At 32.1% G+C, this 13,477-nt stretch overlaps 2 protein-coding genes and 1 long non-coding RNA gene across 4 annotated transcripts in view; 1 reads left to right on the top strand and 2 right to left on the bottom strand.

Annotated features, from left to right (window-relative positions):
• Positions 1-5,223, bottom strand: part of LOC127867329 (uncharacterized) — a 58,006-nt gene extending 52,783 nt beyond the window's left edge. The window contains exon 1 of the long non-coding RNA XR_008043441.1: positions 5,006-5,223. This is a non-coding gene — a long non-coding RNA (uncharacterized LOC127867329). The remainder of the gene's footprint in view (positions 1-5,005) is intronic.
• The window catches only part of LOC127867317 (transient receptor potential cation channel subfamily M member-like 2), a 418,942-nt gene that overhangs the window by 320,942 nt on the left and 84,523 nt on the right, over positions 1-13,477 (top strand). The window lies entirely within an intron of this gene.
• Positions 8,113-11,831, bottom strand: LOC127867319 (putative nuclease HARBI1). Of its 2 annotated transcripts, XM_052408405.1 has the most exons (4): positions 11,175-11,831; positions 10,393-10,536; positions 9,759-9,866; positions 8,113-9,469 (listed from the first exon to the last, which is right to left on the bottom strand). In XM_052408405.1, the coding sequence occupies exons 1-4, from the start codon at positions 11,183-11,185 to the stop codon at positions 9,292-9,294; spliced, it is 441 nt and encodes a 146-aa protein (XP_052264365.1). In that variant the 5' UTR covers positions 11,186-11,831; the 3' UTR covers positions 8,113-9,291. The 2 variants fall into 2 exon arrangements, with proteins under 2 accessions (XP_052264365.1, XP_052264364.1); XM_052408404.1 differs by lacking the exon at positions 11,175-11,831 and having other exon boundaries at positions 10,393-11,161.

The following is a 13,477-nucleotide window of genomic DNA, read 5'->3' as shown; positions in this document are numbered from 1 at the left end:
TTGCCAGGTAAACAGCTCATTTTGACTCACTCGTAATCTGCACCAGATGCCCGTCGTATGCGAGGGATTTGCAACGGATATCTTAAAAAGTGAATGCGTGTTTTGCGCTTGAGTCATTAAGTGGAATGTGGGATTGCTTTCTTGTTTAAAATATGCAATTTGGGAGATGTTTCAAAGGTTACACCCACGATAATTTAATAAAAGTTCAAGTATAGGCTTATTGTTGATACTTTAAATGTTTAATTACGGATTGTGTTGTTTAATCAATTTACAAATGTATCATATCCCGATATAATTAGAGAAAATAATAGTATAACGTATTCAAAGAAAAACCCAAAGTCTTTCCATGATACGAACGTGTACCTCACAACAGTAATGCAAACATTTCAAGAGACAAGTTCAAAGATTTCTGTGTATCCAACCAATGTTTCACAATACAATTTCTAACACATCTGCACCATTTAGATCGTTTAATATTTATAAATATAAGCAAACATATTTGTGTAACGTGTCTGTCCTAGAATCATGAATCAAACGCCATGTTGGAAAATGCACGTTTTAAAATTTGTTAAATTATCGATGAAAATCCTAACACAAGATGTTTTTTTGGATTCCGACTGATATTTATCGACACATGAATAACGAACGGGAATATATTGTTATATTTCAGTCAGTAATTTTATTTTGCTTTGATAATTATAATGAATTCACCTTTTTTCAATCTACGTTTTAAAAAAAAATGTTATTTTGCCAAACTGTGAACATGACCCTATTGTATGCTACACATATGATCACACGATACATTACTTTGCTATTATTTGTCCCCAGGTATAAACGTCCAACGTCCATTATTCCGGTTAGTAAAATAAAATTATGCTCGGAGCTGTCAGGAAGTATTTTGTGTGTATGTACGCTCAAATAGAGTGTAACCTGACTAATGGGTCACGTTTGTTAAAAAAATAACGATTTCTACAATATTAGTTTATATATTTACATTTCTTTAAGTTTTTGTTATAGTCTATGCATTCCGTTAATATAAAACAATCATTTTCTTGATGCACGTACAGTTTTTATTAGCTAACATATTGACAGATGTTTTGTCTCAAAGTTTACATAGCTTTTAACCTAGCACAGGTGTTTTATTATAGATGGACGCTTCCTGCTGGCAACAACAACGACATATGTGTGTATTGTTTGACCTTTAATGCTGTTGTATTGTGTGATTCAATACACCTGTGAAATCATCGTTGGATATCTTTACTCTTATATATATATATATTTATATATAAGGACCAACATTTTTTTTGTTTACATAGTTCCTGTTTTATTATCTCATAATTTCTTATAAGTTGATGAAATATAATTGATAAACACACATAATACGTTTAACGCCTTAAATTGTTATGGTGAAACAGACCATAATTTGAGTGATTTATAAGTTGATTATTATAAGGTATTTGTCCTTTTTATAGCTGGTTTGCTGAATCACCTATTATTTCTTAATGAATAGCGAAAGGTTCAAATAACGTGTTTTTGTTACCAAACCATTGATTCGTACATATTAATGAAACAAGTGGCATTTTAAATAATCCGTTTATGTGATCTACAAAAAGGCAACGCAATAATGCGTTTTCGTGTGTCCAGTAATAGTAATACATTTAGAATATTGTCTTGAAATTTCGGAAAATATAAAAAGAAATTTAAAGTTATGAAATCAGGTGCGTGTTGTTCGAAGTTTTGTCCGGACGCTCCGTGCACCCGAAAGCAACACACTGAAACATGTCGAATAACGTTTGTCATGCAAGCAAAAAACAAATTTCATCAAACGCTTAAAATAAAATATCACGAAAAATTAACAAAAAAACACGATATTGAATGTCAAATTGACGTTAAGCGCGAAGCGTGCAAGCTCCAATCCGTATTAGCAATGGACGAATTCCCGTGTCATTCGCGTTATATAAAAATAACGTCACCACCAAAATAGGTGGCGGAAATACACGAGCGGTTTACGGAAAACAAGATCATCGTTTTTTAGTATCAGAATATTTTTTGCCATTGCTCTTGATGAGTCCAATCGTTTTAGTATATACATTTGTATAAAATAGCTTTCTTCGCAATAAAAGCGGCATTTGACCTTTAATGCTTGTATCATTAGATGATATCGGAAGGGACTGTTGGGCCACTAAAATACAAAATATTCTGTCTACATACGGATTTGGTTAGTCTGGATAAATAAAGAAATATGCGATAAAACCTTATTTATCAATATATTCGAACTCCATACAAAATAAAAGTCCATGTTATCATTATAGACAGTTCAGTTTGCAGCACGTCTGTGTTTTCATCACTTGTCCTTAGAATTCTTCAATGTTGCCATTCACTTTGAAAGATAATGTATTCAAATAAAAACAAAATTAACATACAATTTATATAGTGTCCCGTGCTTCGCCTTTTATAGTGCTTTTTCTAATAGTTATTCAACAAACTTCTTACACGTACGATCGTTCATGAAAATATCACACACCAACATACCCTTACCTTTGAGAATTATAGTAATATACTGCGATGGATTGTACGATACACTTAATGTCTATCTTTGTTTTGTCTAATTATCGATGCTTAGTCTTAACACCACCTTTACTCTGATAATCACGAGTAGCTCTTATTTCTATAAAGATGAAATAAAATGTATAATTAACTAAAGGAACTAAACTATTTGTCGTTGAATAAGTATTTAGGTATTATTGTGTTTATTGTTATATGCTAATTTCTTATTAATTTATTTACTTTACGCAAGCCTGTATGCATATGTTTGACGTTATTGTAACCAGAGTCAGTGCTAATGAAAATTTCGAATGTAAACAATAACATCAATGATATAAAATCATCTGTATTGTCCGCCAAAGAAAGGTACACGTTCAGCCTGTTGTGATATTCCTACGCGTCACGTGATATCTAAAAAGCAACAGTGGTAGCATTGTGAAACTGGTCTATTAAATTTGCCGATATACCTTTTTCTTAAATCGGTATAAAGATGATATACAATTACTTTTTACATATAAATCATTTCGCCTAAAACCTATATAAATATAGATAAGTCAAGATTTAAATTTACGAATAAATACATTTGATTTCACTGACTGTGGATACATCCAAATGTCTACAAAACTATGATATTGAAGCAAGTCCTGTACTTAGGTTATCCAATTGTTACATCGTATTATATTTTCAGCACCGTTTCTCATATAACATAGTGAACTATATAGTATACAATACACGTCTTAACAATAATCAATATATAAAATATTTTATAATTCGTACATAGCGATTTGTATATAACGGCCATTGCCCTAGTTGTCGTATACTGCTGAAAAAGCAGTACTCATTTTGACACCAAGTATTCGTTTTAAAAATCTTCAATGAACTATTTAAATATCCTCAGCATATGTGATATCATGGTGCATTCTACTCAATTTTATGCCATCTGCTATTTGATAGGAACATTAAACACACACCAATTAGTCAAATGATATTAAACACATGTGTTTAGCAATCGTACTTCGTTCATCAAAGTCTGTGAAGTTAGCAAGCTTAACAGTTCTCCAAATCTGATAGAAGATTGAACAGACGTAGCAGAACTTTTAAATCTGCTGGCAAAAATATGACAACACATTTTGGTGTGGACAACGTGTAACGTTCGAACATATTTTAAGTAAAAAATATCACTTAAATACGACTTATTCAATCGTATCATCTGTGCATTCCGCGTGAATTAACAAGACGACATGCCACCTATTCAGTATGTTAAACGCTATTTACACTCTCCAACGAAACGGTTTACGAGAAAAAGAATTCAATACATGAAAACAGCCAGATATAACGATAATCATAGCGTTTTGTAACTTAAGTGAACGGATATTGACTAGACGGCATGTCATCAAGCCAGGTTATCAGGCACTTACACGGTTTGTTTTTCGATAAAGGTACCTAAATAAAGTTACGACAGAAACATGCATTATAAAACGGATGATACTTGCCTCTTTGATATGTGTTCGTTTATAAAAACGACGACACATCACCTGGTCAGTAGTATAGGTCATCACTTGGGTAAAAATCTTGTTTCGAAAATGAATACGTACAAACCATCAGACATAAGAGTTCAAACATAGTTGTACATAAATGTTTACAACAAAGACACCTGACGCGCACGAATATTCATGTAAACGTCATATCACCTAGTAATTGTTATAGACAGCACTAGGCCTCAAACATTACATAAGTCCGTACACGGAAAAAACACTTGGTTTTTAAAACAAATTGTATCTAACATCAGGGTGACAGACACTACTATAGTCCCTAAAGAAATATCGGTCGAAATAGGGGGAAATTCTTATTTGTCAGAAATCGGTAGGTTAACACATTAGAAATCATTATTTAAACAACGTGATAAAAACTTGTTATCGACAGTAATAGACGGTTCAAAAGTCTCTAACATTGACATAGGGGACAACTCTTTTGGTCAGGATTTGACTTAAGTTTGCAACGCTTTGGTATTTTGTTTTACTTGTAGGAAGAGACATGACACGTTTTAAATTTTTATCCCCATAACGACCTATATGGTTTAAAATTGTATTATAATAAGAGCAGTTAAGACGTACATTTAATAAGCCTTGCAAAATTGTATTATTTATAAAATTGTTAAACTCCAACAAGTGACTTAATACGAAGATTTTCATCAATTTTGTATCGGTTGTATAGTATTAATGAAGGCACGATATCTGAACATGTATGTAATGTAATGCAGTTTACTTGTTATATTTGCTTTCATTCCATAAAAACTAGTGTAATAAATCCTACAAAATACCAAATATACGCTAGCCAATTTTTTGTTCAGTGATTATATTGAATTTTCACAAAAGTAAACATTGAACACTTTAAAAAAATCCACAATGTACCTGAAAACAATAAGTATATAATCACAAATATTCGCTTGATAGCAAATTACCGGTGAACTATCCTAGGTATATAAATCCGTCGCAACACTCCTTAACGAAACACCATTAGCCGTTGAATTGTTAACTAGTTTGAAAGTTGAGCCTTTGCAAAGCGAAAAAAGACGCGCACAGGATAAAAGCGGCAGCTGTTGGTAGTTCAAATAACCCTTGAATAGCTACCGTTAACAAACCCCTTATCGCCATATCGACCGAATGCATAATACACACACACACACACACACACACACACACAAAGAACTTATAGAATACGCGTCAATTCTTTCACAATCTTAATCTTGAAATTTAATCTTGATTTAAATAATAGGTTTGTTAACACTGGGAAATTGTATTAATCCAATTAGGCGTTGTACTTCATTACTGTAGATGATCAAATTGGCGTTAATATATATATATACCAATTGTAATGCGCGATAAACCGCAGTTATATGCGTTACGTTTTATATAACACTGCATTTTTGAAGTTTAATAATACATTAACAATATCCAAAAGGCAAACACAATAAATACAGATATGATTGTATTATATCTGTATATAATAAATCCCCCTTGATGAGAACATAATATAATGTATTACCCTAGTTGCAATGATTCAACTCTCAGTTTTATAGCGCAAAGGGTTGCTGAGAGTTGCAATGCGCCGTCTATTGTCCAAAGGAGCACACTTTTATCACAACTGCAAAGGCTAAGGAACACTGACACTGAAAAAAACTTATCAACGTTTACCTGTCTAAAGCAAAAACTCATGCAAATGGTATCATTGAAGCAAGAAAAATTTCGAACGCTCCATATTGTAATGTTGCCGACTAAAAGTGTCGCTATCGATTAGGTCGCAATACACCAATATTTTGCACATCGTGACATTTGATGTAGCCTTAGTTGATAACGACGTCGAAAAGATGTCGCATATTTACACTGTTCCTAATTTCAAAATGAAAATGTCAGCAATAATAGTGTTTCGAAACATCGTCGTGTTTTTAAGGTTGCATGCAAAGGATGACGTCCGTAGGGGCCTTTTCACGTTTTGGTTAATTTACAAAATAAAAAAAAAATGCTTCAGATTCGCAAATGTTCGTTTTTGACGATGCTGCTTCAGCGAAGCAATTCGTCTAAGTTATCATACCATGAAAATATTCTTCACAATGGCGACCTATGCAAAAGACCGAGCCAGTCCGATTGAGTTAGTGTTATTTTCTCAGTCGGCATACCTCGCTGATTATCATTGATAACATTCCCCTAGCAGAGTTGTCGTTCGTGTCTCAACATACAACAATGGCCGCTCCCATGAGAGAATGTTAACACTCGTGTCAAAACTTTCTTACAGAATAAATCGGCTTGTTCGGCTATTTAGAAGCTGTCATTTAGGATATACGAATTATTTATTCACTAAATCTCCGCTAATGACATCAACGGATGGAATTCGAAGGATATATTCGATGTGAATGAAGGACTTTCTGGATCTTGACAGCTTGACACGGCAAAACTTGCATACTTGTATTTTTAGTTATCAATTTAAGTCACTTTTTGCTTTATGACTTTTATTCGAGCATTTTGCGACTTATTGAATGACTATGATACCCGATATCAACATATCATATGGGATTTGCAGATCACCAAGCTGTCCTGAAATTCAACATTGATTGCAAACTCTTTACTGGTTTGTATTATTTCTTCTTTTTCTTCTTTCTATTTTAGTACTTGATATCATTTTTAAGTTAATTGAACTGTGTCACCGTTAAAAAGACATTTAGGCGATTGTGGCCAGTTTGGATCCAGATCAGCCTGCGGGCGCTTGAAAGCTGTTTGCTTAAAAGCGGTTGTGTGTTTGATGTAATAGATATAAGAATGATATCTATGTTCATGCTCTGTATCTGAAAAAAATGAATAACTAACAAGTACCATACCAGTAGATCTTCCTCTATGCAGAAAATTACTCAGAAAATAAGCTGAACAGAAAAAGTGTAAATAGATGTCTGCAAAAACAACATAAGTGTTAATTTAGTGCGAATATTGTGCTTACTCATTCATTGTGTACAAAGTATTGGTGGACGGTGTTAACGATATCACAACTCTACGTGCACCTGCATGGTTCTCCTACGAAGGAGTGAAAAGAAGATACAAGATACAAGGCGTCAAAATAGGACAGCGTCACTTTAGGGCACTTGACGATAGTCTTATTCATAAGACCAGCAAAGAATTTGGATTTACTTTTTATATAGGGCTTAATTCTTTGGCTCTTAATACTACCAATATAAAAAGTAGTTTAATATTTGTACAGCTTAAGTCAGTTGGACTATATTGTAGCACACAAAGTCGAAAGTGGCATTTACCTGAAATTATGTCACTAAGGAAATTATGTATCGGTACAACTGTCATGTTTGATTTTGTTTAAATACATACATATTTTTGAAATAAAACTCTATTACAGTTTGATATGCAAATATCATATTTTCAGCAATTACTTCAACTTCAAAAAAGTTGATGTGGGAAAAAGTAGGTACACTTTTCAACATGAGGGCAGAGTACCCTAGAGATGTTGTGGTCCTACAGAAAAAGTGGGACAACCTGATCCAAACCCACAGGTCAAAATATCAGGACCACCTATTTGCGCAAAACAAAATAGGTTTGCACTTGTATTAATAATGAATTTAAATAAACTGAATGAAAGCTTCCAATCCTCAAGATCCTTTGATTGACTGAAAGCTGATATGATGCCATTATATCAGTTGTTGTATTAATGTAAATGTGCATAAACAAAACATAATTCACTAAATGAACAATACAATACATCTTTATAGCTTCTCAATATTATAGTGTTTGGCAATTCTTTCTTTTTGCTTAGCCAGTCTGACAAAGATGTGTTTGGAATGACAAGTTCTATAAGTCTGTCACACCTATTAATTGCTAGTAATAATACTTTTTAAAACTAGTTTTAACAATTATTATGCTTAACAAACTATTCCAAAACATTAATCAAGCTCTAAGACACAATAACTTTTCCATAGATATTTTAATTTTGTCCCCTATATTTGAAAACAACAAAACATTGTGAAATTGTTCTCCTCGTTAAAATTTAATGAAATCCCTCAGGAACTTGTTCTGATTTTCATTACAGTAATGCAACAATAGAAACTGTCTGCTGCAGTTGCGGTTGCCATACTAGAGTTCAAAAACTCAAAGAAGAAAAGCTAACACTCCAAATAAAACTTCTAAAGAGGCAGTTAAATTATGAGGAATGAAGTTGAATTTATTAAAGGGGCCGTCCAACAGATTGGTAATTTGACAAAATTTAAAAAGTTGTTTCAGATTCGCAAATTTTCGTTTTTGTTGTAATATTTTTGGAGGAAATAGTAATACTAACCATTTACCATGCTCTTAAATATCCATTATATGCATCTTTTGACTATTTGAAAAACTGAAAATTATAAAGTGTTGTGCGACGCGAAACAATTGAATAATTTGGAAAGTTCTGTTGTTGTAGTTATATTTTGGGTAATTACGAGGATTGCTTATAATATAGGTAAAAACTACATGCGCTCTAAGCATGAGCATGGATGGTGGAGTGGTATGGGTGGGAGACTTTTTACTCCAGGTCAACTGTTTAAATTTATCAATATAAAGCATTTAATTACATGCTTCAATACATGTCAAAATCTGTTGGACGGCCCCTTTAACTGTGTTTTGAACAATTTGATATTTAAAGGGGCATATCAATGGCCAGAACAGTATTTCATATTCGGAAATAAATTGATACATAACAAAAACTTATTTCTTACAACATTGAGCCTGCAGTAACACATATTCTCTATGTATTTTAATAATTGTAACCAGTTTTCCCCAGGACACTTTTCAAAATTGCTGGAAAATTGTAGTAGTTTACTATTTATGATAAAATCATGTACATAAGTATTATGAAATGTGCATGCTCAATTACAATAATAGACATTTCACAGTACGTCAGAGTAGAAAAAACTCATCCAAGCTTGTGAGTTATAAGTTTCTGTAGCTATATTTTTTCTTAACAATTTCAACTAGCAAGTATTGTTCCTCACGATTTATAATCATTAAAAAAGGAACTTAAAAATTTAACTATAAAGAAAAATACTGAAGATATGCCCCTTTAATACAGCATCAAAAAATAAACTGTTTAAGATGTTACCATTATGTTATTATTTGCTGCTGTATATTTGTTACCAAGAACCTGTAATATTTTTATTTAATAGTGGCCAAGGCTTGTGTGTCTAGTTTTCTAAGCCTCACATGAAACTTCAAATAATATCTAAAAGTATGTATTAGCAATTTGATCCCGGTAACGCAGTCCATTTTGTGCAACTCCTGCATCCATATTGTTGTTATCATCGTTCTGATCATCTTCCTGTATTACTGGATAATCATCAGGTATCGGAATGTTCAGGTCTTTGCAGATGTTATGCAACACTGCACAGGAGATGATAATCCTTAAATTAATTAAAAAAACAACTGATTATTTGCCATGTTGCAATAGTTTACAGTAAGCACAGTGTGTGCATTACAAACTTGTTGGCTGTGTATACAAAAAGATATTTAACTGATGTATTTATTTTTTCCTTGCATTTTTCACATGAGAACAGTGTTGTTGTCACATATCCAGCACTAAGTATATTATGTATTAGCAGTATTTACTTAAGTTACAAAACTTATTTTAAATGTTTTCTTCTAGCTTTTGGCTATACAATATTTATTTTAGTTCATTTCACAGCTTCTTACCTGCAGACTCTTTCTGGTTTCATTCTAACTTCACCATGTAACACACCCCACCTTCTTTTCAGTTGTCCGATTCCTCTTTCTACTTTTGCCCGTGTAATCTTCAATGATCTGTTTCAACATAATATTGAAAATAAAAGGGTTTTAATTACTTAACTTATGTATGTCTAGAAAGTAATATAAATTTATCTGTATGTACACATGTAAAGAAACAAGTTACAAATGTACTATAAATCTGTTTTACATGGTTATAAAACTTATGTTTTTGTAAACAGAGCAAAATACATATGTAAAAAAACTAATTAAACTCCTTTATTGGTAGGTACTGTTTTTTACTTCATCAAGATACTTTACCATTACAACCTATTGATTTGATTTAATATTTACAAATTGAAGCACTAATTAATTTAAACTTTCAATCTTCACATTGCTAAGAAAATTCATCTGCTTTTTATTGCGCTATATAAAATTATTCATGCAGATGTGTTAGAACTAACTGTTTTGTCAATAAATTGTATGCACACTTAAATAAATTATATTGTTATAATGTGTTCGTCATTCATGCTATAAACTGTTTATATAAGTTAAATTTTTAGACAAACATTTTTTTTATAATTATTTTTTTATAAATGGATACCTGTTGTAGGCACTCTGACTACCTGGCTGTGGATTCAGATATGGTGTAAGCAGCCATTCTGAACATGCATATCCACTGTCGCCCAGAATGTGATATCTGCCTCTAAAGGGAATATGCCCGTCCGCAAACATCTGGCGTAGACCACTGTTATTAAGAATTCTACTGTCATGCACACTTCCAGGCCAACGTGCAACAATATTTGTTATTTTGTCAAAAGCATCAATGACAATTTGAACATTTATACTGTGAAAACCTTTTCGATTCACATACACTGCTTCATCTTCTGATGGCGCCTTTATTCGAACATGAGTTCCATCAATTAATCCTACCACTCTTGGAAATCGGGCAATTCCATGAAAATGTTCTACCTGAACATCTAGCTCTTGAATGGTGGTTGGAAATTTAATAAATCTGTTTACAAACCGTTGAGATGAAAGTTGTTGTGTAACCTCGTTAATTACTTTAGAAACGGTGGACTGTGAAACATTGTGTATGTCGGCATCATTCAATTGTATGCCACCAGTGGCCAAGAATCTTAAGGTCAAAAGGATTTTTTCCATAGCAGAGAGACTATTATGTCGGTGAGTTGCTGGCTGTATTCTTGGGCCAAGTAATTGTTGCAGAAACATCAACCCATTTCTATCAAATCTGTACCGTTCTAATAGTTGACCATTTGTAAGAAGATCAACTATATTTTCTCTAACTTGCATGATTGTCTACAAAAAAAGACAATTAAACTTTATTATTAAATAACGATAAAATATATAGTCTAAATCACATACCTGCATTTCATTTAAAATCCAATGGAGTTTTTGAACAATTCTCTGAAGTGCCAGTGCTTACTTGTATGTAAAGCACGTCACTTTCTGAGAATGCATTCATTCATTAATATCCATTATCCTTCAGTAATATCACACATCACACAATTTCAATACACGGAAGTTAAATCTTTCCGATCTTTGTACAAAAACGTAACGCGTGTCCCAATATAAACGTGTATTATTATCAACCACCATTTCAAAATGGGTGGGGTAATTTTATTGAAGAGAAATTAAATATACAATTCCAATGACTTTTCAACTTACAAACACCATCATTACAACAATATCTAACCATTATGTTGAGATGTTTTTCATATTTTCCTGAATAATGAACGATGGGAAACGTTATTTTCGCAATAAAACATAACGCATTTATAACTTTCACAGCTTTACAAAGTGCATTTATCACAACACAGTATTGATTTAACAAGCGGATACAACCGAATATCTATAAATAAACTCGAGTTGTTGAGGCTACTTACCAATAGAACATCGCTCTTTATAAAATGTTATCCAAAATTGCACGTCAATATTAAAATACGTGTAAATAAACGGGTACCGTAAATAAACAACGGACGCGTTTGTGTTTTTAACTTTAAGGACGAGTTTAAGGGAATAATTTTGTCTCTTAAATTTTAAGGAAAAAACGAACAGTTTTAAGGAATTTCTTAATATAAGAAATTTATGGAATACCACTTAAGAAATTTCTTAAATATTAAGGAAAAAACTGCTATTTTAAGTGAAAACTTAATATTTAAGGAAACTTCCACAAGATAAGAAGCTACTGGAATACCACCCCTGGCTATATAGTTATCACATGATTATAAGCTCAATCAGAATATTTATATAAGTATTTATGCTTTGTGTATCGTAACATGCAGTTACATGATAAATATCGAGTCAGGCAGATGGGCTAGACCTACACCAATTCCATTAGACCAAAAAAGTGTACTGTTTGTAATAAACTCGAAGATGAGTTTCATTTTATTCTTGAATCTACAATATATACTGAACTGAGATCAAAATATATTCCATTGTATTACAGAAAACGACCAAACATGTACAAATTTATCGAGCTAATAACATCAAATAATGAACTTTTAATAAAAAAATTAAGCTGTTATATTTATCACTCTTTTAAGGTTCGAACGCATAATACATATGTGTCATCAATTTGATGTATTCTGAAATGTTTTGTGCGGTATATATCTTGTTGTAACTTTAATTGCATTTATTATGTACTGCATATTAATTGTTGGGATAGTACCGCGTATGTGCCGTGTTTTTTTCTGTCTTTGTGTTTAAACGGTCGCCTTTAAACGACTGTCAAAACTGTATTTGAATGTATTTAATCAATTGCCATTATTATCTTTTTAATGAAGGTTATATTATAGTATCGTGTCCGTTCCTAGATGTATTCTACGACAATATGGCTGCATTTTTAGAACTGTTATGCACTGATTTACAACTATTATGTCACATTAAATACTATACTTGTAACATCTATATTTTCATAGAGCATATTACAGGACCTTTTGACCATCTACATTTTTGATTGCGTAGGTGGTCTGTTTAAGGTTTATGAAATGCTTGTTTTTAATATCAAACGCAACCAGTTAAAACATTTTGTTTCTCGTGTTTGTTTAACTACATACACCTTGTCATAATATCATAATATCAGTCTAATTAAGTAATATGTTGTACTATGAGCAGAGCCTTTGAGCTGCCTATATTTTCGTTTCGCATAGGTAGCAAGCAGGGGCTAATTCTTATGAAATTGATACAAGCATGAAGAAAGCATAATTGTTATTTAGTTAAATACTGTGTGCTATCACGTGAAACGAAATTTTTTACGCCGGGTTATTAAAACGTGTTATTATTATGACAATTGTCATGTGAAGACCCAATATATGTACAATAAGCTTATTTGATATTTTGTTGTCATAATTAAGCTCCATTACAAATGATGTAATACGACCTATTCAATTACATATATACTATCAATAGTTATTAATATAATTATACCTATATTTTATTATACATGTATGATTTGTTGCAATGAAACGTATGATTTTTTTATTTCTTTTTGTAAATTCATGAATTATTTATGTTGTAAACACTGTATGCTTACTTTGTCCACTTGAGCTTTTGGCCTTCTGGATGTGTTGTTTAATAATAATAATAATATATAAATGTACTAGTAACATACGAATATTCATAATTAAACCGACTATGTTAATCCGGATTAGTACAAAGTATTTTTA

This window comes from Dreissena polymorpha, chromosome 2 (genome assembly GCF_020536995.1).
Source record: "Dreissena polymorpha isolate Duluth1 chromosome 2, UMN_Dpol_1.0, whole genome shotgun sequence".
NCBI lineage: Eukaryota > Metazoa > Mollusca > Bivalvia > Myida > Dreissenidae > Dreissena > Dreissena polymorpha.
Note: the sequence above shows the minus strand (reverse complement) of the source record. Positions and strands in the feature narration are given on the sequence as shown.